Below are 25932 nucleotides of genomic sequence, written 5' to 3'. Positions count from 1 at the left end.
TTCCAGAGCAGGGCTGCTCCCGGAGCTGCTCTCCTGTCCCACAACCTGCCAGGGCTGGGGTGGCGGCCCCAGTGCTCCACACACACACCAAACACTCACAGGAAGGCCATAAACACACGGAAACACGTGGAAATTCACATGGACACACATGGAAACACATGGAAATACACATGGAAACACAGGGAAACACATGGAAATACATGGAAATATACATGGACACACATGGAAATACATGGAAATATACATGGACACATGGAAATACATATGGACCCACATGGAAGGCCATAAACACAGGGAAACACAGAGAAATACATGGAAACACACATGGACACACATGGAAATACATATGGACCCACATGGAAGGCCATAAACACAGGGAAACACAGAGAAATACATGGAAACACACATGGACACACAGGGAAGGCCACAAACACAGGGAAATACATGGAAATACACATGAACACACATGGAAACACAGATATACACATGGACACACATGGAAATACACATGGACACACAGGGAAGGCCATAAACACAGGGAGACACAGGGAAATACATGGAAATACATGGAAATATACATGGACACACATGGAAATACATGGAAATACATATGGACCCACAGGGAAGGCCATAAACACAGGGAAATACATGTAAATACACATGAACACACATGGAAACACAGATATACACATGGACACGCATGGAAATACATGGAAACACAGGGAAACACACATGGAAATACATGGAAACACACATGCACACACGTGAACACACATGGACACACACCCCGTGCCTCAGGGATGCCCAGGTGCTCCCTGGCACACAGGAGCAGCTCCTCCTGGCAGCAGCCAGCCCGGGCAGAGCTGGCAGCCACAGCTGAGCCAGTGTGCCCAGGGCACCATCCCATCCCCGAGAGCCACCACGGGGTCCTGCCCTGCCCTGCCCAGAGCTGGGGTTTTGGGAGGTGCCACAGCAGTGGGCACAGCTGGCTGGCACCCCCTGCCAGCAGCTTTTCACTGAGCAGAGCCAGCTGGGAGTCCAGGAGCTGTTTGCATGTTGGGAAGCAAAAACAAATCACTTCCCATCAGCATCAAGCTGCCAGGGCCGGGCTGCACCTCCTGGCACGGCTGGCACGCGAGGCAGCCTCGTACCCACCTCGCTGTCCCCAGCCCCTGCCAGCACCTCGGGAGGGCACCACGTTAAAAGCTGTCAGTGAGAGGGAGAAAGGTCACTGAGCAGGGACTTAACACCCATAATCAGTTTATGGGATTTGTGAGCAGCTTCAGGCCCCTGGGAATGGCGTCAGCACGGCTCCACCTTCCCAGGGATGCTGCTCTGGCAGGGCTGGCAACCCCCCAGCTCCCCAGGACAAACAGCACATAAAAAACAGCAGCAAACACCTCCTGGGCAGCCAGGAGAACAGCCACGGCCTGTTCCTCACCTTTCACCCCCCAAAAATGGGGGTCTGCGAAGGAGAGAATGGCCACAGCCTGTTCCTCACCTTTCCTACCCCCAAAAAAGGGGGTTTGGGAAGGAGAGAATGGCCACAGCCTGTTCCTCACCTTTCCAACCTAGTGAAAGGGGGTTTGGGAAGGAAAGAATGGCCACAGCCTGTTCCTCACCTTTCCTCCCCAAAAAAGGGGGCCTGGGAAAGCCAAGAATGGCCACAGCCTGTTCCTCACCTTTCCTCCCCATAAAAAGGGGGTTTGGGAAGGAAGGCAGGCGCTCCCAGGGTGTGTCTGGCTCAGCAGGGATTTCTGGCTCTGCCTGCTGTTCCATGGAGCAGGAGCTGCCCAAGGCTTTGGTGGCACCACGAATGCCAGCCTGAAGGGGCATTAACGCCCCCACCCACCGTGCCCACCCCCCTGGAGCTGCTGACAGGCTCTGCCCTGACCCAGTGGCACAAACAGCCCTGGCCCAGCTCCAGCCTGAGAGGAGGAGGAGGAGGAGGAGGAGGAGGAAGGCAGAGCTCAGCACGAGGCAGGGCTGTGCCTGGGGGAAGCTGTCGGCACATGAGAATGATTCTATTTGCTGCCTAAGTGATTTTTCTCAGCTCAAAGGACTTGCACCAGTTTCTGGCTTTACCTCTCTGCTCTCCTCCCCCTCTGCCTGCCTGCAGCTGCCCAATGGACACACACTGAGAGAGAAAAAACCCTGCTCTCTGTGCCCATCTGGGCCCCAGCAGATGAACAATCCCTGCTTTCTGTGCCCATCTGGGTGCCCAGCAGATGGGGATGAACAATCCCTGCTCTCTGTGCCCATCTGGGCTCCAGCAGATGAACAATCCCTGCTCTCTGTGCCCATCTGGGTGCCCAGCAGATGAACAATCCCTGCTCTCTGTGCCCATCTGTGCCCCCAGCAGATGAACAATCCCTGCTCTCTGTGCCCATCATGGTGCCCAGCAGATGAACAATCCCTGCTCTCTGTGCCCATCTGTGCCCCCAGCAGATGAACAATCCCTGCTCTCTGTGCCCATCTGGGCCCCAGCAGATGAACAATCCCTGCTCTCTGTGCCCATCTGGGCCCCAGCAGATGAACAATCCCTGCTCTCTGTGCCCATCATGGTGCCCAGCAGATGAGGATGGGGCAGATGCCATCCGCAGATGCCACCAGCCTGGTCTGGCTGCCCAAGCAGAGGCAGCTGCCAGCCCCAGGCTGGTCCTGGCCCCCACTGTGCCCACTTGGGTTTGTGGAATCCTTGCAGTCACCAGAGAGGGGTGAGTCAGTGTCTTCAATTCATCCACAGTTAAAGCCCCAGGAGAAGGAAGTGCAGCAGCTCAGGAGAGCCACACACACCAAGGCAAGCTCTGCCCAGGGCCCAGCCCTGGAGATTCCCAGTTAAACTCAAGATTGTCCCATTGGGACAAGTCCCAGAGCACTGCTGTGGCCACAGAACACGAGGACTCACCTGAGCCATGAGGAAGGGGCAGGATCTGCTCCTGGTGCCCCTGCCCTGGTGGCTCATGCAGTCCCACCAAGCTGAGTCACACCAGCTCCCTGCCCCACCTTGCCAGGCACAGCATTTTGCCAAGTCAGCCTCCTGCCCCGGGCATTTACAGGGCTGTAAAGTGAAGCACGAATTCATCATGCACACTCTGAGAGCAGCAGGCAAGCTCACAAGCCAGTCCACCCTGTAGGACAACATGCTCACTCCTTCAAGGGCTCCCCAGCAGCTCAAATTGCTCCCATCCTAAAGGAGTTCAAAGTCTGGCACCTGCAAAGCAGCCCAGGGCTTGGTGGCATTCCAGGGGTGGGGACGGGGAGCAGCCCTGGAGCTCCTGGGACATGAATGGGGCACGCACAGCTCTGGAAGAGCCTCTCCTCCTGCCAAACTACAAACTCAGAGGGGGAAAGAAATGCAGTTTATCAGCTGTGGTTACAAAACCAAAAGGCAGAACGGGGAGGGCTGAGTGTGCTCAGGTACTTCCAGGACAGTCCCTGATGCCAAAACCCCTGAGAAAGGAGCTACATCAACCTTCAGCAATTTATGAACACAAATACCTGCAAACCCAAACAACTCGAGTCTGCTGTGAGGATATTCCCAGCTCCCAAAATCCAGCACTACCCACAGTGACATCGAGGAACGCCTCACATCGTGTAAAAAGTCACATTAGCATCTCAGAGGGGTGGATTTTACACCTTCAGCACTGCTCGGCGTGGTGAGCTCAATGGGAGGGACAGGGCTGGGTGCGTTTGGGAGGTTCATCAGAGCAGCTGAGCCCCAGCACGGGGCAGGCTCGGTTCCTCCATCCCTCCCTCCTCCGTTCCTGCCGAGCCCTGGCTAACGAGGATCACATTAAAGAGCCATTTCCACACGAGGACAGCCAGGGACCCGGTCCTTCCATCGGCCCTATTAGGAGGGAGGGCATTTCCTCTGTGCCATCCTTGCAAAGTGAGGATGGTGCAGGGACAGCTCCTCCTCCTGCCCACTTCCCTCTGCCTGCTCACCGACGTGGGCATGACATCAAGCTGGTATGAAATCATGGTGATTTCACTGCAATTAAGGCAGGAGCAGATGGGGCTGATGGAGCTGGCTAAGCAACAAATCTTCTAAACTGGAGAACGCTGTCAAGAGAAATTAAAGCCTCGTGCAAAAAGTCAACTTGGGATGGCAGGAAAATTCCACATGGGAGGGAGGGAGGGAGGGAGGGAGGGAGGGACTGCAGGGAGGCAGCCAGGCCAAGCTCCTGATCAGGGCAGTAGGGCTGGGCTGAAGCATTTCAGCTCAGGAAAACCCCAGCACAAAGCAGGGACGGGTTCCCAACAAAAAACACCTAAAAAAGCCAAGAGAGAACAGGCACAGCACTGCAACAGCGAGGCAACGCTTGAAAAACAACCTCCAGAGAGACATAGAAATCAGGGGAAAAAAATAAATAAAAAGTGTGGCACATGCTGGACAGGCTCCAGACCCAGCAGACACATCGAGTGTTTTTAACACAGCCAGGGGTTGTGTTTGTCACTTGTTACCAACACCACGCAGAGCAGCAGCCAAGCAGTGACGCTGGCAGAAACTGGGAGCCAGAGCTGTCTCTCCTCAGAGCCTTTACAGGAGAAGAGAAAAAGGCCCTCAACTGCTTCTGACAAGGAATGGCTTAAATAGGTTAAAAATAATGAAGCAGTACTGTGCACATGAGCACTCGTGCTCCCAATTAAGCAATCCTTTAGAAGGTGGCCTTAGGAAGCCTCTCAGAGCCCTTCTAAGGAGGTTAATGAATTTCTGTGGAACCCTGGACGCAGCTCAGCGAGGTGACTGAGGAGCTGCTGTCACAGCCTAATGTCATTACCCGAATTCTGGCACTTTCCAGCGAGCACGAGGCTGCAGATCCTGAGCTTTGCAGCCTCTGGTCCAAATGATGATTCCTTGTCAAGGGCCTGGGGCTGCTTGCAGAAGTTTGAATCTCTCTCCACACAAAACCTCTGCAGAGGTGCAAGCAGCAGTCAGGATCCAGGGTTTTAATCCTTCAGGGTGAAGTCTTTGTTACAAACCCAGGAGAGCACACAGCAAACGGGTGTTGGGTGCCAGTTTAAGGTGGGCATCTCCTGCCCTGCCCAGCACGTCTGGCACAGGCTGTTGATGCAAAACACTTGGCCCAGAAACAAATTCTGTTCCCACACATCTGCAAGGCTGACAGAGCTCCAGGCTCCTCCACAGCCCTTGCAGCTCCCCAAACTACAGACCCATGCATTTTGACACCCTAAATGTGTTTACTCTCCCTTGCAGAGCTCATCAAGAGCAGCTCTGTTTCCAAACCCCCCTCAAAGTCATGAGCAAATTTAACGGACAAAGAAAATAATTTATTCTCCTGAAACCAAATTGTTTTCTCCAACTTTTCAGCAAGTATTTCGTGTCAGAGCATGAAAAGCGATGCCACAACAATTCCGAGCAGCCTCTCCAAGGCCAGCTGCCAAGAAGGCATTTCATTGATGCTTCCTCCCCTCCTGCCAACGTGTGTTGTCAGCCACGTTGCCTAGACAGCAGAAATCATGGATAAGGACATGTCACAGTGCTCTAGATACCAGTTCTTACAAACAGACTGGTTTTCACACGAGGCACTGCTTGAAAACCATCCTTATTTGGACGGGGCAAGCCTCAGGAGTTTGGGAAACCATCCTGGCCAGGAGAACGAGCTCCATTTCTCCTTGCACCTGGCAGGCAGCAGAGCCTGCTGTGTGCTCTGCTATCTCTGAAGCCCAGCAGCCTCCCTGCCTCCCAGATTATCTATCCCAGCGTTTATTATTTGTTATTATTAGCACACAGTGTTCTCCACCCAAAGCTTAACATCTCAGGGCAGATCCTTCTTGGACAGAGTACAGGGGAGCCTTGATCCACATCATCACCATTCCAGGAGTGCACAGTGTCTTATGATCCTGAAGAAATGGTTGTCAAAAGGAAAGAAAGATCTTTTCCAACAGTAAAAAAGATAAACTGTGAGCAGGAACTCTGCTCCATGCATGGAAACGGTCTAAAAAGCAAACATACAGACAACATTTACACAATAGGCATCTGGCAGCATTTTCAGACATTTTTTTTTAATTTATTCTGACATGCTATAAAGGAATAAATTACACTGTTAAAGAATTACCAGCAATAAAAGTATTTCTTTCTTTCAGCTGGGCTAGAATAGGAGTGAGAAGGAAGACAGCCTGGGGCAGTAACCAATGTGAACTCTGCATGGTGCGAGGCTGCCCCCAAGAACAAGAGGAAATCTGGTCATATCCACTTCACAAGAACTTGAAAGAAAATGCCTTGGTTTCAAACCATCCAAATTTTTTCAAACCATTCCAATTTTTGTCTCCAAAGCAGCAATCACAAGTCAGTCCAGCCGAGGCAGGACATGGCAATGCTCGGAGGCTGCCAATCCTGGGTCTGCAAAAGATGCCATTTCATTTTAAAAAATTCCAATCTTATTATGGAGGGCTGGTCTCAAACAACAGGTTATAAAAATGCAAGACTGCCCCTTCCCCCTCAAGGAAAAAATACAAAATTTATTTAAAAACAAAATGAGGAAGAGTTACAACACTAAATCTAAAATGATTTAGAAAGAAATATGACTTCTTTTGCTTAACAAATGGCCTTAAACTTGGTTTAAAAACAGGGTAATGTAAATTTCTTAAACTGAATTAACAAGGCAAATTAAAAAAATCTCATTTCCTTACAGAAACAGTTTTTAGTTTTTAATGAACTTGTAAACAAAAAAGCTCCCGCTTCAAAATAAAAACAAAATCCCAGATCATATAGATGTTTACAGTGATTACATTTATCTAAGCAACTTACATACAGGTTCAGTTGTAAGATGTTAACTAAATTTCGTGACAAATATGCTGTTTTTCCTTTTATACCAAGAACATTATAGAGTTAATGCAGAGTCCTAAAGATTATCTAGTAGTCGCTAAGTTTCTCTTAAGTCTTCACTTTAGATGCTGTTATTTCTAGCACAGGTAAGCAGGCAGAGTCTTTCATATGCTTAAAAACTGGAATCTTTGGTTACTACCATGTCAGCTGGCTTGGTATGTTGCACATAGAAGCCAACAACTTTATGAATGTTTTAAGTGTACAACTTTCAAAACCCAGGGAGGAATAACCAGAAAAGAGTGCACAATTGTGAGCATTTACAATTATCACAACTGTTGCCGAAGACTGTTCATGCCATTCTTCCAAAACAATGAGATCTCATAAGCAGTGTAGTTCAAAGTAAAAAGGTAACAAAAATTGGCATATGCACAATTTTCTCCACTTGTGTGTCAACCATTAGTTAACTTTTCCACTTGAAAAAAATGCAATAGAAAACTGGACACCATGTTTCACTATCTCAGTAATATTCACAATTACAGCTGCTACAACTCAAAGTGCAGCATCACTGACACTGCCCAGAGCCAGTTTATACTGATATTAAGTTCTTTACACCAAGGAAATGGTTGCCCACAGCCACTGGCAAGTGTATCAACTAAAATTTCTAGGATTTGGGGAGTGACAAGTCCTGCTCCGATCTGCTCTGCTTTGTCCCATCCTCGTCATGCTCAGAAACCTGCAAGATAAACACAAGGGCAAACTTACTGATACGGGATGGAAACGAGCAACAGCATTCACAGGAGGAAAATAAACAGCAGTTATGGTCATTCAAAGGGGAAAATGCTGCTCCATCTGGGAATTGCAGAGTTCCTGGAGTCCATTTCCAAAGGTAACCAGCACTTGCCACAGCCCTGGAGCTCACACACCTCTCACTGCACTGGAAAGAGGCTGAATGCACCAGCTGGATGCCACATTCCTCCAGCAGGAATCCAGCCCAGCAGTTTGAAAACAAGCTGTGTTATTGCCACTAGGAAACAGGATGTAATTTCATAGGATTGTTTTCTACTCGCCTGCAGTGGCTCATGTTTATATCCCTGAATGTCAAGCTGTCATCTGACTGCAGGGTGCTCTCCAGAGCCGCAGTACGGCAGTGGCACAGGGATGGCACAGGCAGTGTCACACGGCCAGCCAGGGCATCACTCACCCACCTTCCAGCAACTCTGGCACCACAAAGCCACAGCAGCACCCACAACAAGGCAGCAGCACCTGGGACACCCCCTGGGCAAGCAGCACACCTCAGCCTTGGCAAGGACAAGGGCTGACTCACACGGCAGGGGAGGTGCTGCACACACAGCAATTCTTTTCATGTTCAGAATTCCAAATGACACTGGGGGACAGGGAGAGACAGGAACACACAGAGATCCCCAAGAACCAGTTACTGCAGGCTAAGCCAGTCCTCCCTCCGTGCTGCTCTCTGGTGACTCAGGTGGCAGGGCTGTGCTTCACAGTCTCAACCAAAGATGGCCTTGCCAAGCGAGTTCCGTTCTGGATGTTCTCCAGACAGGATGGTTCTGCCCATGGCTGAGTTCATCACAGCAACAGCTCTGAGTTTTTGCAACAGAAATCTCTTCTCAGTGAAATACAGACAGAGCTGACCTCAGCTTGTGCTGTCATCCAGAGAGAAGCAAGTGCAAACAAGTCTTACTAGTCTGACATTCTGTCCAAAATGTATCTGGAGAGCACCCACAAAATGGCTTTAACTCCTCCAGAACTGGCTACAGGTCATTTCAAAGAGGTTCAATAACTTGTTTCAAACCCAGCGTTAGTGCATTGAGGGACAATTCTCTTTATCCAGCACTGGTCATACTAAAAAAAAAATCCAGTACCAGAATCAAGACAGCCATTCCCACTTGAGTGCAAGTTCCCACAGAAAGCCCAGGGACTCCTGAGTTCCCAAATCCCTACTTGATGTACACAACCAGAAATTATGCTGTTTTTCCATTTAGTGTGTTCAGCAGAGAACACTGATTCATCTTTTGAACCACTTTCTCCATCAAAGCAGCCAAAACAAAGCCAACAAAGGAGAGTGTGGAAAGAAATAGATCAACTCATTGCTTCAAAAGCCTGAGTATTTCACAAGAAATGGGAGCCTGGACCCGAGGACAAAGGACATCCTACCAAATGATCTGCTGCTATTAGAACTTCTCAAACCCAAGGTAATACGGGCAGGAGAACGTCCAGCTACAGAGAGCAACAGGGAGCTGGATTCAACTCAAAATGTCTCTTCAAAGTCCTGTAAAGACACAGCCCAACCACAGCTGACAGGTGAGATGGAGATACTCAGCACACAGAGCACTGCTGGCATGAGGAACATGCTGGAGAGTCCATGGGGGCATCTCTTCCACATATCTTCACTCCATACAGGGCCAAATCATCACTCCTGTCCCTCTGAGGCATTACCCAAAGTTCTGAAAATCTCTGTGCTATGTGAGGGATCCTCAAATTGCTTCTTTATTACCATGGCTGAAGATGTGATTGACAGGGGAGCAGCAACTCCAGTGCAATTCCCTAAAACCCTCCTCAGTGTGAAATGCTCAGACTTTGTGTATTCTCCATTGCTCCAGACAAGCAAGTGAGAAGGATTCAGGTGTCAGTAATTCTAATTCTCCAGCAGAGAAGTCTCAGTCTGTTCTGAGCAATCCTGCCACCAGCACAGGCATCCAGCAAATATTACTGGACCTGCTGACAGCCTCACAGAATCTCCACTGCCAGGAGTTAAAAACACTTCTCCCAAATGGCCCTGGTAGACTTTATCCTGCAGATTGACTGCTTGAGTCACTTTTATGACTGAGGGAAGCTGAGTGTAAGCACAGTTACAAATCACACCTGAACAACTGCTGCTCTGGCAAAAGAGAGGCAGCCCAAGTTGCCCGAGTCAGCAGAGCTCTGTCTGCTGGAACAGTTCACCTCTCCAAGTTCCAAAGCAGCTGATCTGGCTGTTACAAAAGACACTGCACACAGTTCCAGAGAGGGGCAGGGGAAAAAAACTGAAGAGAAAAAAGGCCATGGACAGAACAGGTTATTCTGGAAGCAAGCAGAATATCTAGCCTGGATAAACTCTAGGATTCATTGATGATTTAACATGGATCTGAGCTAAGGAAATCAGGAGTATCTGTAAATGAGCACACTGGGCAAACAATCTGAGTCTGTCCTTCCCTGGCCCACCCTGCCCAGATGCAAATCTCCAACAGCACTTTACAAATAACTGCACCTGTGCATTGCAGGACTCCTGTTCAATGGATAGGGTTACCACAGGGGTAACATTTGATACCAGGAAGACTTTTAAGCCACTCCCACAGAGGCTTTGCTACAGCAACTACAAAAGAATTTAACTGAACTCCAGAAAAAATAACCAGGTATTTCATCCTCTCCAATGTGACACAGCATCCAAGCCACACTGCCTCCTCCTTCAGCTTAGCTGGGTTCCAAAAAATCTTCATTAACAGGCAGAATTCCCCACAAAAAGACATGTAGGATTTTAGGACTCTGGAAATCTCTACTTTGCTGAAGAGATGAGGCCTCTGAAGTCTTCAGATGTTTGCCAAGCACTGCTTTAATGCTCTGCTGACATCACAGCTTGATCAGCCCAAAGGTCACCAGCTTTTTTTGGTGATGGGGAGCGGAGAGTTATTCCCCAAAAACCCAATGAAATTGTGCTAAAACCCCAAGAAATTAATCTCAGCTGTAGCAAGGGGCCTCTCCAAAGGACAGTGGGATAAGGAATGTAAATCAGTGAACAGAAATGGTCTGGGGCTCCATGGCAAAGCTTCCCTGCTCACCCCTGCTCTCTGGCACTGCAGCATCACCTCAAGGTGCAGGCAGATAATCACTTTAATGACCTTTTCCTTCTTCACACACAGCACTTGGGCAGAGACTGTCTGAGGCGGCAAAGCAGCATGTTAAACCTCAGAACACTCCAGCCAAACTGTGTTTCACCAGCTCACAACCTGATTTTCAGGGCAGGTTCCACTTACAGATCACCACTCCTGCAAAGCCCTCACCCTGAGCATGAGCTGCTGTGAGGAATGTGCATTTTTGCTCAAATTATCTTCTGCTGCTGGAACAGCCAACCCCTCCACACCCCACATTGGGCTGGGTTCTGAACTTGAGTCAGAGTTTCTTTATTTCAGGAAGCAATCCAAGCCCAGGTGCTTAATCACCCAGTCTGCTACTGGTGTTGCAGCTGCAGGAACTGGTTTCCAGCCTGTCAGATCCAGCCACTCTATGCCAAAAATCTGACACTTAATGGCATCTCTGAATTTTTATTTTTTTTCAAGAACCACTTCAATCTTGGGAAAAGCAGCAGGTGTTCTAATACTTCATTTATTCTGAACAAAGTGTGGGTTTTTGATAGCTACTTTGACTAAAGACACCTGGTAAGGTTTGAATGCTCCCACACTATGTGAAGAACAATGTTTAAGTTTATTGTAAACACTTCTGCATTTCTCTGATTTCCAGGACTGTCATGTTAGCAAGTATGTAATTTTATACATATAAAAATGACAGACAAGAGGTACTGAAGAGCAGCAAGGCCTCAGTACATAATTTAAACCTTGCTTCTCTATTCTCAGTCACACAATCTCATTAGTTTCAATTTTATCCACAGCTCAGCTGCAGGAATTGGTTTCATGGCAAGACTGGCTCACAGATGTGGCAGTTTCATCCCAAGGACTTACCAGACTCAGACCAGCACATTTGCATCATTCAAAAAAAAAAAAAAAAAAGTATTTTAAAAAGTATTTTAAAAGCTTCTAGACCATGTGGGAAAAAAAACTGATGTGTCTTTTCAGAACTCAGTTTTCAGTTATTACACAATTACATCTGAACATGTCACAACATTTCCCTTTGAAACCATAACCTAGAAACATCAAAAAATCATCAGGAAACCTGAAGCCCCACCCCAGAGCACCCAGATACTTCAGAAAATTGTGAGTTGGCAATCCACAGCAGTTTGGGGTTACTGCTTGATTTAGACAAGGCATTTTGAGCTCACTGGTCCTTTCCTTGAACTCTGGACCAAATGTCTCAATGTAAACCCACTGCAGGAAGCCAGAGCAGTCACAATTTTCTGTTCCCAGTGTTTGAGGCATACAGAACAGAAGCAAACCCACAGCACTGTACCAGCTGCCACAGAGCAGAACCCAAAGTCTCTAGATCCTTGCCTAGGCAATGAGAATTATCCCTTAAAAAGTGTTAGGTCTAGGATTTTGGATTGCATTATATATTTATACATATATAAGGACATATATATGTATATATATAAATCAAAATAAATAAAAATGTCACATTCCCAACACCAAGTCAGTTTCTTGTTTTTGGAAAGTGGTTAATGCGGGAGCAAAAGATGCAGTGGTTAAAAATGACCCAACATCCCCAGAAGAAATGATATGAATAACAAGGACATTTTGGTATAAAGTTAGTAGTCAAATTCTCCAAGGACGTCTTTTGGTTTTGCTTTTGAATTTAAGAGCCAAATGTAGTTTTTAAACCACCTCCTTGATCTAACACTTGGAATTGCCGCCGTTGTCCAAATTCGTGGAATTTTTGTTTTTCCTGTAACGTCACTTGGTTCTTGGCTACTAACCTTTCATGTTACTCTTGGATTTGTCAGTTTGCTTGCCTGTGGGGGTTTGGGCCTGCTGCCCCTGCCCACTGGAAGAGGCTGCCTGCTGTGCTGCTTTCTGCTTTAACATTGTCCAGTCGAATGTGTAGTCATACTGGTGGTTCAAGGTCCTGCAAGAGAGGGAAACGTTCTGCTGTAACACATCCGAGCCAACAGCCAGCCCTGCCTGAAATCCCACAGCTAGGGGATAGCTCCTTCTCTAAGCTGCTTTAGAGATTATGAATGGTATAGAAATGCTAAGTATTACTAACTTAAAGGGATTCTTGCAGCAAGCCCAAATGCCAGCCAGCAGCATTTACTCATTGCTTACACAAAGGTCTGCACTTGTGGAAGCAGCACTTCCTCCCAGCCCAGCTCACTCACCGTCTGCACTGAGCTTCTGAGCTTTTTATTTTTTAATATAGATATAATTTCAAGGAAAAACTGCAGTATTGTACATCACTGAATAGAAATTCTTTGGATCCCAGAAACCTGGGGGGAGACTCGAGAGATCAGTACCTGCCCTTCTTTTGACAGGTGCTGTTCAGTGCACAAGGTGGAGTTTATGTTCCAGTTGCTCTAACGAGCTCAATGAAGCAGCATTATGCTCCTCCACTGAAATCTCTCTCCTGAGAACCACTGCTGGGCCCAGCACTGATTTCCAAACATAAAAAGCTTCAAAGACTTCTACCAAGGGTCAATTTCTTATGGCACTTGCAACAGAACCTGAAGCATGGGCTCAACCCTGTGGTCACATCACACAATGCAAAAACAAGAGACTCTTTTCCCTTTATGTTTAACATTGAACAATAATTTTCAGGTCCTTTAAACAGCTTTTGAAGCTCTGAAATGAAAGGGAGTCCCAGAAGAACTCCCTACACCACACACAGGAGCTGCTCTCTGCAGTGCCAGTCCCACAGAGCAGTTCCCAACTGGATCCCTGAGAAGTTTCTGTACTTTTCCACTTGGAGACTGACCTGAAAAGAATACGGAATAATTGCCTCAGGTACATGTAATCTGGTGCCTCTTCAAAGCGCAGGCCACGACAGTAGTTCAGGTACATGGCAAATTCTGCAGGGAACCCCTGGAAATCAACAGTGTTAATCAAGCCATGGCTCACAGCAAAAACCTCCTACCAAAGGAAAAAAGATGCTGTCTCCAACAGCAGAGGAAAGCTGGTTGAAGCTGCATGAATTAATTCCACTTTGCCCCTGGTTCTTAATGTGTTCTGTAGTTCAGCATGTGCATTTGCTCAGGTACACACTCCTTCCCCAGAAGTGTTACCTCATGGGTGGTTTGCAATCATAAGCTCTCTGCTACCAGAACCTTCAACATTTAACTTATTTATAAAGCACACTGTTCATCCTAATTAAACCTTGTTCATATCAACTAAATCTCTAAAATAATGATAATTATCTGGTAAGAGATTCACTCGTGTTTCCTTGATAATCTGCTTGAACACAGTAGAGACAAGGTCAGTTAATAAGTATTAAACGTGAAAACTTAAATTATGAAAACCTCTTTCAAAGATTTTCTGCTTTACATTTTTAAACACTGAATGCTGTATTAAAGCCTGCCTGTAATAGGTAATAGCACACAGTAAAAATCCCAGGGTAGAACATCCCTGCAAGTTCAAGGCCACACTGGATGGAGCTCTGAGCAGCCCGGACTAGTGGAGGGTGTCCCTGTCCCCAGCACGGGATGGATGATTTTTAAGGTCCCTTCCAACCCAATCCATTTCATAAACAGTTCAAGGGCTTGGGAGATGCTGTCAGACTCTGGGGATAGAGATGTGCAGGACTAGAAAGTGCAATCCTTGCTGCTGCTGTCTGAGGGGCACAGGCCCTGCTGTGTTCTCAAGGATCTTGGTTAAGAAGCACTCAGATGCCACAGTGCAAGAGGAATCCTAAGACTCAAAGGAAAACTCTGGAAAAACAAAGATCACTTGCATCCAATTCCATTACAGCCACTCCTTGAGTAAGGGCAGACAATATGAACCCTCCTGGAGAGGCACAAAGTGGATGTAGGCGAGCCAGACAGCTCCACCTTGGTTACTTATTTACTTCTGATGTCAAACCTGCACTGTAAACCTTGAAGAACTGACCAAGCCTCACCTAAGAGAGCTGGGAGCTTGCACAGCCAACAGTCAGCCAGACCTGAATGATGGTGGCATGAACTTTGCCAAGGAGCAGCAGCAAATGCTGCCCTGTACACGTTCCCAGTCTTGCTGGGTGGCCAAACACAAGGCATCCAGTGCCTGCCAAAGCTGAATTATTCAGCAGCAAATGCCATGTGAGGCTATTTAATATATTGGCTCAAGTTTAGGGGAAAAAACCAACAAACCAAACAAGAAAAGCATTTCCATTTCACAGTATGACATCATTTGGAAACTCTTACCTTACACAAAACCTCAACAGGAGTGGACATTTTCTTTTCGCTAATCTTTTCATACTTTTGCTTCTTTGTTGCAGCCTGTGGAACATGTAGGTCACAATATAAGAGATATTGTGCAACACTGGATTAACAAGGACAGCAGCAAAAAAAAAAAAATGACAAAAATCCTTTGGTCAACCATAAGTATTTTATGTGAAATCTCCAAGTCCCACACACTTATTGCAAAGAGAATGAAGGTCAATCTGGTATTAAGATTTGGCCACAGTTTAATACCATTTGTCGCAGTCTAATGCTTCCATCACATGGCACAGCTCGTGTAGCTCTAGCTGCTGCTTTTGTCCATTAACCACAGCAGACTTGCAGCTACATTTGCCAAAGTTGTATTAATTCCCACTCAGTGCCTCATTCAGGGCTGCCTGGTGCTTCAGCACCCTTTACATTCATTTGCAGCTGAGGAGTTCCAGTGGCCCACAAGCTGCTGCCTTTTTAGAAACTGTGCAGCTGCAACAGCATTGGAATTACACAACTCTCACACAAAGAAAGAAAAACAATTAAAACATGAAAACCAATCACTGGAGTCTAAATGAGTGAAATAAGAAATGTCTGCCACGTTTGTAGCTGGCTCCCATACATGGAAATCCTGAACAAGCCTGCTGCAGTTAATAATTATTCAGTTGTGCCATAACCTGGTCTGAAGACACCACTGAGGCTGAACTTGCCAGGCAAGAGATTATTTCCATGCTCTCTCCAGCAATTCAAAAAGCCACTAACAATGTTATTTTTTATTTCCCAAAGGGGCCTCAGCCTGCAACAGGACAATAACTGGCAAAGATGATGTCAGCTATTGTTTAGCATAAATTTTAAGACAGTCCAACAATGCACATTTTGCCTGCTGCGTAAGAGGCAGAATCCACAGTCTATAAATATCAAGCTTTGGGAAAAGCTGCTTTGTACAACTGAGGCTAAACATTATATAAACCCACCTGGCAGGCAGAAGCATGCTACCCAAACATGAAAAAAAATATTAAAAGGGTGGGGGAGGGAAAAAAAGCATCCTAACCTACCTTTAATCCTTGCCAAGGCAGACTGGTTCTGTTAAAGTACATCAATACATAGCCTAGAGACTCCATGTCATCCCGACGACTGCAGGAGGAAAAACACAAGAAATCACAAATTCTGTCATTTCTTACTTTATTCCACAGTGCTAGCATTCAAAAATTTAAATTAAAAAAATAATTCAGGAATAAACCCTAAGAAAACCCTAAGATAGGAAGAGATCCTATTCACTTTTTAAGCAAGGAATATTCTGTAGGTATTGTGTGTTCTAAGCTTTCACCTGCAGTTATAGTGATCTTTGGAAAATAAAAAAAACCCAAAACCAACAACAACAAAAAACCAACCATGAAATGTCTTTCCTGCCTTCTTAAGTAGCTTGGGTAGAAACTGAAGATTTTCCTGTAGGAACCATGGAATGCATGGTAAGAGAGAATGAGGTTAATGGGGTCAACAAGGCTATAACATCTTGTCAGTCACATTTTTCCCTGAACCTTGGCTCAGTCTGGGATCAATCCTGACCACCTGGTCCTTAAGGGGCATTGCTCCTTTCTTCCTTGCCTTCTGTCAAATCCCCCTCAGCTGCCCTGATTTTAAAAGGCAGCAATATTTATGGAGGTACATAAATCAGTCTGAGAGCTGCCTCTGCCTTCTTCCCCCCAAAGTCTGGAGAACTCCAAAGTGATCCATCCAGCTGAGAACTTGCACAAACTCTCATGCAAAAGGCTTCAAATGCTTTCTGCCTTGCACATGTTCCCCATCCCCACTCTGGCCACATGAACTCCACTGTACTTTGCTCACAGCTTTCCTGAGCACCAAGAGCAGCACAGCTCATTGGAGTGGAAAACACACTCCAGGATTTTTTTTTTCCTCTTGGCAAAGTTGCCTCTTCCCAGCTGTGTTAAAATCAGATTTTTCCTCTGACTGCCCCTCTCTGCAGCTGACATCTATTTAATATGAGGCAGAAAAATAACTTCTTTTCCTCCTCCCTGCTCCCTTATGGGGAAAAGCTGGTGGGTTTTGCTGATGCTCTCTCAGCCAGAGAAGGATTTAAAGGGTGGCAGGACAGACTCTACAAGGATCAAAAGGCTGACAGTGGTATTGCAAACAGGATTACACACAAAGGTGAGGGAAAATCAGCTCCCCTGAAGTGGGAACAGGCTCCAACCTGATCTCTCTTGGTAGGAGAAGAAAGAAGCTGGTGATGTTTTGTGTTCTAGCCCAGCCAATGGAACCAGAACAGCCTGGCACTCCTCACTCATGGGCCAGCTCTGTGACCCTTTGGGAACAAAGGCAAAGCAATCCCAGGGGGAAATCAGCTTGGCTCCAGAAAGCTTTGAGCACAAGGCCAGCAAAGCTCTGCAGTGCCCAGGGAAGAGGGGATTGGCTCCCTCCCCTCAGATCATCTCAGCTGCAACATGAAACCACAGACAAAGGGCTGAAAAATGATACTGAGCCCACAAATTCCAGCCTGCCAAACTTGCTAATTCCATTAGAACTGCAGATTTTAATCACCAACAGCATTCAGTGAACCTGTACAGGGACATAGAATTCTCTGAGAAGGCAGTGGTAAATTCAGCAGCAATAAAGGGTGTAAGAGTGTCCATCCCCACCCAGCTCATTGTTTTAATGTTTAATGCAATGATCTCGTAGTAGGAAACATTTCGTTCTGTAAATCTGTAGTGGGTACATTATTACAATATATTGACAAAAACAGTTTTCAGGATTTGGAAAACAGGACAATCCTCTCCATTATTAAAATAAATACCACTGCAAAGAGCTCCTTGAGCACAGCTGTCATTACCTGTAGGAAAACATGATCTGTAACAGTTAAAAGTACAGGACTAGAGGTTGAAATATTCTGCCATAAGCTCCAGAACTGGTTTCTCTTGATTACAGGAATGCATTACTTCTTTGCCTCACTGCTGGCTTGACCTAGACAGTTTAGCAGCTTTTAGCAAGCACCAACCTACATTTCTAATTATAACACAATTCCCATTACCAGCAGATATGGTGTAAAATTCAACTAAACTCAATTTTTGGTGCTCAACTAAATTCTAAAGCAAGATCCTTTGCAGGTCCCTCCTTCACTCTCAGGCGCAAGCACAGATATTCCCTTTTCAGGACTGCTTGGGATCTGTGAAATGCATTTATTTCAGAAGTGACACCTGTCATTATCTCCCTGACCACATACCAAGCTGGCTTCAATAAAGGCACTGACAAACAATAAAATACCCTGAAGGAACCTTAAGGAAATTAAAGTAAAAAAGGAAACATGGAGCATTTTAAAGCACCATTTGTGGGTTACATGTTCTTTTGAAGCTGACCACGAGAAATTCTGTCATTCTGATCTTGGTTAACACAAAGGTCAGAGGCACAGACATTCCTGGAAGCTTTAACTATCCAAGAGAGGTAAAGCCACACTCTTCAGTTATCCAATACAATTTTTAGGTACAGATGTAAGGAAGAGAGGCATCCCTTGATATCCCATAAACACCTAACACTTCCAAACAACTTGAAGTGCTCTCTCCACTAGAAAATGCTGGGATTCTGTAGGAACAAAATGCCTTTGATCCAGAAGATAAAAATGTGTTTGTTGATTAAGCAAAGCTCTAAGAAATATATCCACACACATGTGTACATAGCTACAGACATAAAACTAAAATACAGTGTGACTGAAGGTATTTAAGTCTTGCTTGCAGGCAAAAGGAGAAATAATGGTTTATTAAGTTGATGAGAGTGGGAAAACAGGCCAGACACCAGCTTTAGAACAGCCCTTCTGCTTACAGAAAGCCTCTCAAGCCAGTCAGCAGTGCTGCCAACAGGTACCAACACATCAGCAAAGTGCAGCATTTTATGTGTGAAGGGCCTCTGACACACCCACATCAAAGTATGGCTTAGCCTTTAAAAAGCCGAAATAATATGCAGAACATCCACATGATGTCTGCAAGACACACAGTCTCTTCAAGAAGCAAATTAGGTGCTTGGATTTTCCCCAATCCTTGCACAGGCAGCCAAAAGGAAGAACACTTGCAAAGAGATGGATACACTTTTCCTACAAAATGATTCAGACTCTTCAGAAGCTTCCAAAGAGCACCCTGCACCCTCCAGAAGCTGCACTCACCTCTGCTCAATGCCAAGGTGTGCATTGATGCTGGCATATCGAGCTGTGCCAGTGAGATTTTTGTCTTCTCTGTATGGTATGTGTTGCCTTGTCCTGTTGTCCCGGTACTTTTTGGCCAAACCAAAGTCAATAAGGAATAACTTCAAGAGAAATGAAAACAGGTTAGATTCCTATCCAAAACCCCAATTTCCCAACTTCTTTCAGTAGGCATTAGCTACGTTTTAAGACACCCAGACAATGTAACAGCCTACAGTTAAAAGAAGCAAAGTAACAGTGCGGAGGCGCAACCAGCTTTAACTAGTCAGTTAAAAACTCAATGGTGAATTAGTTCAAGCCTTTTCTCAATCCCCTGCAATGGATTAGATGGTGCTACTCAGCCTCTGGAGCTTAGTTCTACCACTATTTTCTATCACTACTGTAATCTGCTGAGGGAGGAAGATGTGTGAAAGCACATCCCAGACCCCACTGGCACACAGGGCACACACATGGAGCTAAGGGCAGTTTAACGTACAAGGCACATCCTGCAACGTCCTGTCCCAAAGAACAGTGGCCATTCTGCAGAGCACAAGGCCAAAACCTTCCCCAGCAAACGAGACAGCTTGTTCTTGGCTCATTTGAAGGCTCCCAGAACACTGCCACAGCAGCAGGACAAACTCGCTGCTTTTAACACAGCCAGGAAGCTGGAGCCAAGCAATGGATCCAATTTGGGTTTCTAATAACCAAGCTTGCCCAATGATTTGGTATTTAGCAACCTGAGTGTGTGGTAATTAGCGTGTGGTAATCAGTGTGCTGCCAGCCAGCCCACCTACAAAGGGTCATCCAGGCTGTACTTTCTTGGGCAAGATTTCAGGACTAGGCAAAAACAGCTGAGGCAGAAAGAAGCACATAAAGAACCTTTCAGACTTCAAGCTACAAATCCTGATTCCAACACTGGATTAATGCTACAGGATCAAGGACTACAATCCCTACAGACTGATCAGTGCTGCAAAAGTAACTTGGGTGGGGACAGAATGTGATGGAAAGAAGATATTTAAAGTCTGATTACGTCTCAGTAAAAAACAACTCTGTATCACCTAGAAGCTGATTCCAGAACTGAAGATACATCTTTAAAAGCAAACTGGAGACTAAAATACATCCAAGGCTGAAATGGGGTGGGGGGGGGAGGTCACTGGCACACTGGAAGTGCTGTGAACCAAGAAGTTCAACTCTGAAGATACTGAAAGTTTCTGAATTGCAGAGTAGCTATGGCTCAGAATTCTGATTCAAGATTTCCCAACTACAGTAGCCTAGACAGGAAAAAGCAAAGCTAAAATCCTCTTCAGCTTCTAGTGTCAGAGCCGAAAACCTGGGGTGAAGCCTTGCCATGATTTACATGCAAACACAAGGCACTGCAGTGCTGCATTTGCTGTTCAGGTGAAAGCCATCCTGAAAGCCCAGAATGCTTGGAGCAAGAGACATTAACCCAAGTTTTTAAACCAACTCCACTGCTCAGACAGCTCAGCAAGGTGTAGGTCCTGGCTGTGCTGCACCCACAACAGGCAGCTACTCAGTGAGCATGGATATGTTCCCTAGCTACCAGGAAATCACCTGATATGCCAGGAAATATTTGATATTGAATCCCAAAGCAGACACTGTAAAGCTCTACGTGATTGCTCCTATGTGACTTTCCTAGAAGCAAAGCCTGAGCTCGAATGCAATCTCTCATTTTCTGATTTGGTCCACAACACAGACCTGTAACTGGCTATTATTTTAGAGCAGCAGCTTCCCTGGGGAAGTTTGCTCTGTTCCCTAGCTCAGGATCAGTCTGTATTTCCCTGTAGATGGGCTGAAGGCAGAGGAGTGAGCCCCTCCTGGAAAGAACTAAGCTGGGAGACACAGCCCAGTCTGGATGAGCACAGAACGTCCCAGTGCCAGTTCCCAGATAACCTCACACCACCTTCATTCTGTCTGTTGCACTATCAGCAGGAAACTGGAGAAGTAGGGCACGATTTTTGCCAAGAGCAACTAGAGAAGTAGATCAAAGTCTGTGCCTCTGATAAGAAAGTTTCAGAAGCAGACAACAGAAGCCTGTCAGCTTGTGTACAGCAGGAATCTGCCTGGGATTTAATCCATGGAGACTACTGTGCAAAGCTGTGCACCAATGGCCAAGCTCCTGAGCAGTGATTCATATTCAGCAATTTCCAGCTGTCCTGCTACCAACTGGCAAATGTCTTCCTCTCTCTGCAATTCATCTTCTCTTCAAGAGTCAGGAATATGACATTAGACAGTACAAGATAAGCTCCTGCTTCTCCAAGACGCAGCTTGTTTGAGTAATTTCAGATTTTAAGCAAAATGGATGAAAATATTAAGTCTTCATTACACATTTGGGGTGGTTTTGAAAGGAAACTGCACGGGGAGGAGTCTGGCTGAAGTGGTAACAGAACCTCACCACATGCATCCACAGGAACTGCAGGAAACCTTCAGCAAGGCAAGCAGGAGCCCTGCTATTTCATATCTATCCTTCACCACACTTTTAGGAGATTGCCTTTTGAGTTGGAAAGACCACAAATGAAACCTGCACCTGAAATCAAGCACGTACATTTAGCCCTATCAAAGTTTAGAAATAATTCCACAATTTAAACAAGCGCCACAGGGAAACATCTTAGTAATGTTACATGTTTGCCAAGTATGTCTGAATAATGCCAACATAAGAGGTGCTTTTGCAAGGTCTACATTCTCCAGAAAAAACAAAATAAAAAACAAAAAATAAACCAAACGAAAAAAAAAATAACCGAAACAAAAATAAAGCACATGAATTTGGGGTTGAGGTTGGAATAGGAGACAGTTCAGACCTGGTTTAATCCTGAGAAAGATGGGTCCTGAGAAGTACTAACAGTCATGCTTCTTTTCCTCTTCCCCACTGGAGATTCTAAACACTGAACAAACAATAGAGGGTGGCAGTGCATCAAACAGTCTTGCTTACATTGCAACATTGGCCGGCGCAGACAGGCAACACCGAGGCGTTCGAGAAAGAACAGGGTAGCCAAATGCCATCCTTCTTCCACCAAGCACTGTACTTTTCAAAAAAACTGTATCTTTCCATCTTTTTTTGGAGTCATATTTTGATTATTTAGAGTGGTATTATTTTTTTTTTTTTTTGCAAGGAGAAAATTTGACAGATGGGACAAGGTAAATTTCAACTGTGAGCCGCTCCAAAATGGCACTGCCTTAACCAGGGATAGCAATGGTGACATTTGGCTCTATTAAAAAAGGAAATTCAAGTTTTTGCTTACAAAAGCAGCCTTTGGTTCCACAAACTGCCCTTCCCCCGTAAGATATTTAGAAAAAGTAAAATCTTCAGTAAGGAAGAGGTAGAAGGCATTTAGTCACCTTAAAGTTTACTTTCATAAGCATGCAGGGCTTATTTCTAGCAGAGCTGGAAATTCATCTTTTAAGGTGGGAGCAAAATTTCTCCCAATGACCAAATTAAAATTTGGGGAAAAAAAATCAAATTTTTTTTTTTTGAAATATAACTGACAGGAAGCTACTGGAACAAGATTACCATGCTGTTCTAGTCTTTGTGGCTGATTTTCTTTGAACTGTGTAGAGTCATCTCAAAAAACCTCAAAACTACACTTGGTTACAAAAAAACACATTAAATATTGTATGGTGGCAAACGTTTCCTAGACAAAGCAGTTGATTCCAAACTGAAGGAACCCATTCCATATTTTGCTCATGTAAAACTATTAATTTGCACTTGGGTCAGGAACTAACTCCCTAATTCTGTGAAATATAAGTGAAGCCCATGCCCACAGTGCTTTACCACCATATCATTGCATGGCTCCCTAAAGGGAAAAAATCAAATGGTTTGTAGGCAATTTTGTCTTTGATTTCAGCTGATGCAAATCTAATGTGTTCCTCCTCTAAAGTAAGCAGAGCAGCAATTTCTAGGCCATTAATCCACACCAAGATGATCTGGAGTGCAGCAATGCCAACCTAGCATGACTGTGCAAAAGTATAGAAAAATGGCCCAAAAAGAACAATTGGAAATCAGAAACTAAAACTAGGAAAAAACCAAAATAAAAGTTTTCAAGTTCTACTTTGAGTCATGCCAGAGAATTAAGGAGCCTAAACTGCTCAACACAGCAGAGAAAAATAGAGCTGTACAGAGTGAAAGTATGAAACTTGGGAACAAACAAAGTTTAACAGCAACAGGATTACATAAAGACTGTCTTTCAGCTGGAATTACAAGCTTTTCCACCACTGGTTGTCTCTAAACACTCAGTGCATTGCACCTCTTCAGACAAGAGCTGTTATCTCACATTATCCAAGCTTTCCCCTTCTAATGCTCATGGCCCTGAAGTTGGCATTCATACAGGCAAACAAAGGTAAACATTGTGATTACTGGTAGTGCCTAACCAGATGAGACATCCTGGGATGGCATCTAGAGAAGATAAGTGGGAATCTTGCTTCCAATAAACAGCTTGATCACGTACATTTGTCCTGAAGTTAATTTCTAATCAGTAGCATGCTTAATGCATTGCCAATGCTGCCTGTCTGCCCGAGCTCGACATACAAATTGCAGGATTAAGCATATTTCACTCAAGAAAACTAAAAATAAAATGAAAAAGTTGCCTTCCAGGCAGGAAACATGCACTTCTGACTATGTTTACCCATCCCAAAAAGTGTAACAACCTCAGCCCACCCCCCACCCACCCTCAGCTTTTTTTTCCCCCACAAAGTAAACTGAGACAAAATTTTTGTTGTACAGCAGGTATTCTACAGCTTAACAGTTTTCCATCAACATAATTGCATCATTTCTTTTATTTATAAAGGCATCTGCATGTTGGCTCTTGGTTTTATCCACAATTCTGGTGGTTGAAGACACTTTACCAGTCTGTCACTGCAAGGTTTAATGCCCTGCTGACTGGTAGGTCAGGAGCTCCCACGTGGCACAAATTGTTTTCATCCTAGGAGGTCAGCCCCAAGGCCAAAGATAAGATTTGACTTTATCATAGAGGAATAAAATGCTATGACAACAGACATCTTGAGAGAAGTAGCCAAGTCTTCTCTAGGGTTAGTTTATAACCTTGTTGCAAGTCCAGAAATCATCTTGCAATCAAGTGCATCTCCCAGGGTGGGTCAGAGACCCACAGCATTTACAAATGGACACCAAGAAAACCAAGTTCTCACACCCAAGAACTGTGGTTTAGCATCCCAAACAGCAGTTTTAGCAATGGATTTTACAGAAGTTGTGCAGCTGGAATCAAATCCCACAGACATTCCCTCTGCAGCTTGGAAACAAAGAGCTTTGGACTAACCTTATTACAGTGACGCCCAATACCCATTAGGAAGTTATCTGGTTTAATGTCTCTGTGTATAAAATTCTTTGTGTGCACATATTCAATTCTACTGATCATCTGTAAAAAAAACCAGCGACATGTAAGATTTCAAAGAGAGCAAGACATTTCATTAAACCTTCAATGAAAGCATGAATTTTTAGTGTTACTTTCCTCTGCAACTTCAGTTTATGCATTTGCTTAATGAAAACCAATTATTTAAATGCTGAGTAACTTTTTTTCATGTTAAAATTCCACAATCTTAGACAGAAAATGGCAGATTAAATACTTGAATAATTCCCAGATATTGAAGTTCATGTTTCTAACTATAGTATCCTATTAAAAAGTGATTTTTTTCATTGTTTCAAAGCTTTTATAGCTACCACAAGCCAATTTTAAAGCTCATTCCCTCCCCCTGCCCCCGTTACTCATTCATCTGGTTATTCATTCATCAAACATCACTTTTCAGGTAACAGTTTTCATGGAGCAAGTCACAACTTGACGGTGGCCCATCCTGCCACAGCCAGGCTACCCTGATCCCAGAATACTGGAGGCATGGAGAAACTCTGGCACATCTGTGTCATCACACAGGGCCAGCCCATTTCCTGTGGGTGAGATCACAGCCATGGTTATGTGGCACAGCTCTGCAGCTCCTCAAACACTGCCCTTGCAGGTTTGAGCTGTTACATCACACCCTGACAGCTGTTTGCTGGACTGTGCCCTAGAAGCCACTTCTGAGCACTGCCACCCCCATTTCTGCCTGTTTCCCAGCTGACAGCCCATTAATGCTCCTCATCCTAAGGAACAATGCACAAACTCCTCGTGGAGATGCTGTCACAGCCTGGCTAAGGGAGCAGGCAATGGCTCTCCAGAGCAAGCACATCACTCTCCTAGGGCAGGGAGAACAGGGACAGCTGACCTTGTCTCCAGACAAATGCCCTGAGCTTCCTTGGCCAAGAGCCTGGGATTCTACGAGCATCTGGCTGAGTGACAACTTGGTACTGATATCTATTACGTAATATTAGATGAAATTTCAACTACCATTGAAAAATTCAACTTGAAAAACCCTCAGTGCTTTTCAAGGAGCTGAAGGAAGCACAATCAAGCCATTTATTAAGCAGCAAGAAATAAATATGGCTGCTCATTTCAAATGCTGTATTCTCATGACCAAGTTGGAAAAATACCAACTGCTATAAAAAAAAGACTTAAGAGAGTTTTAGAGGCTTTGATTATGTTGGAGGTAGAGTGGCATCTCCACTAACAGCTTTAAGAACTGTCTGTGAGGACCAAAGAAGCAAGGCAGTTGTTTATTATTAGCTCACTGTCTGGGCCTACTGATGCCTTGGGTCATTTGTCCTTGGTGCCCAGCTGGAGCAGGAATTGTTTTGTCTCCCTGCTCTGTGCACAGAGCTCAGCATCCCCTGATATGGAGCTCACAACTGCACACTAAAGCAGCACAGAATCTGAAAAATAGAAAAGCTAAACCTGAGGCATCACTAGGGGCTACGGGAGGGTGTGAGAGCACAGGGACAGGCTTGCATGTTGCCACCACAGGTCCCAGTGAATCAGATCACCCACAACTGGACACTGT

The 25932-nt window shown here is 45.4% G+C and overlaps 1 protein-coding gene across 4 annotated transcripts in view; it reads right to left on the bottom strand.

The window, feature by feature from the left end:
• Nucleotides 1-6005: 6005 nt before the first annotated feature.
• The window catches only part of CSNK1A1 (casein kinase 1 alpha 1), a 32018-nt gene continuing 12091 nt past the window's right edge, over nucleotides 6006-25932 (bottom strand). Inside the window, exons 4-11 of one of the 4 annotated variants that reach the window (XM_058034530.1) lie at nucleotides 24324-24422; nucleotides 21855-21938; nucleotides 19024-19163; nucleotides 15911-15989; nucleotides 14850-14924; nucleotides 13430-13536; nucleotides 12435-12583; nucleotides 6006-7526 (exon numbers count right to left, since the gene is read on the bottom strand). In XM_058034530.1, coding sequence (XP_057890513.1) covers nucleotides 7519-7526; nucleotides 12435-12583; nucleotides 13430-13536; nucleotides 14850-14924; nucleotides 15911-15989; nucleotides 19024-19163; nucleotides 21855-21938; nucleotides 24324-24422 — 741 coding nt within the window. In that variant the 3' untranslated portion in view covers nucleotides 6006-7518. Of the gene's footprint in view, nucleotides 7527-12429; nucleotides 12584-13429; nucleotides 13537-14849; nucleotides 14925-15910; nucleotides 15990-19023; nucleotides 19164-21854; nucleotides 21939-24323; nucleotides 24423-25932 lie in introns of those variants that run through there. The other 3 variants (XM_058034533.1, XM_058034534.1, XM_058034531.1) reach the window with 3 other exon arrangements.

This window comes from Melospiza georgiana, chromosome 15 (genome assembly GCF_028018845.1).
Source record: "Melospiza georgiana isolate bMelGeo1 chromosome 15, bMelGeo1.pri, whole genome shotgun sequence".
NCBI classification, from domain to species: Eukaryota; Metazoa; Chordata; class Aves; order Passeriformes; family Passerellidae; genus Melospiza; species Melospiza georgiana.
Note: the sequence above shows the minus strand (reverse complement) of the source record. Positions and strands in the feature narration are given on the sequence as shown.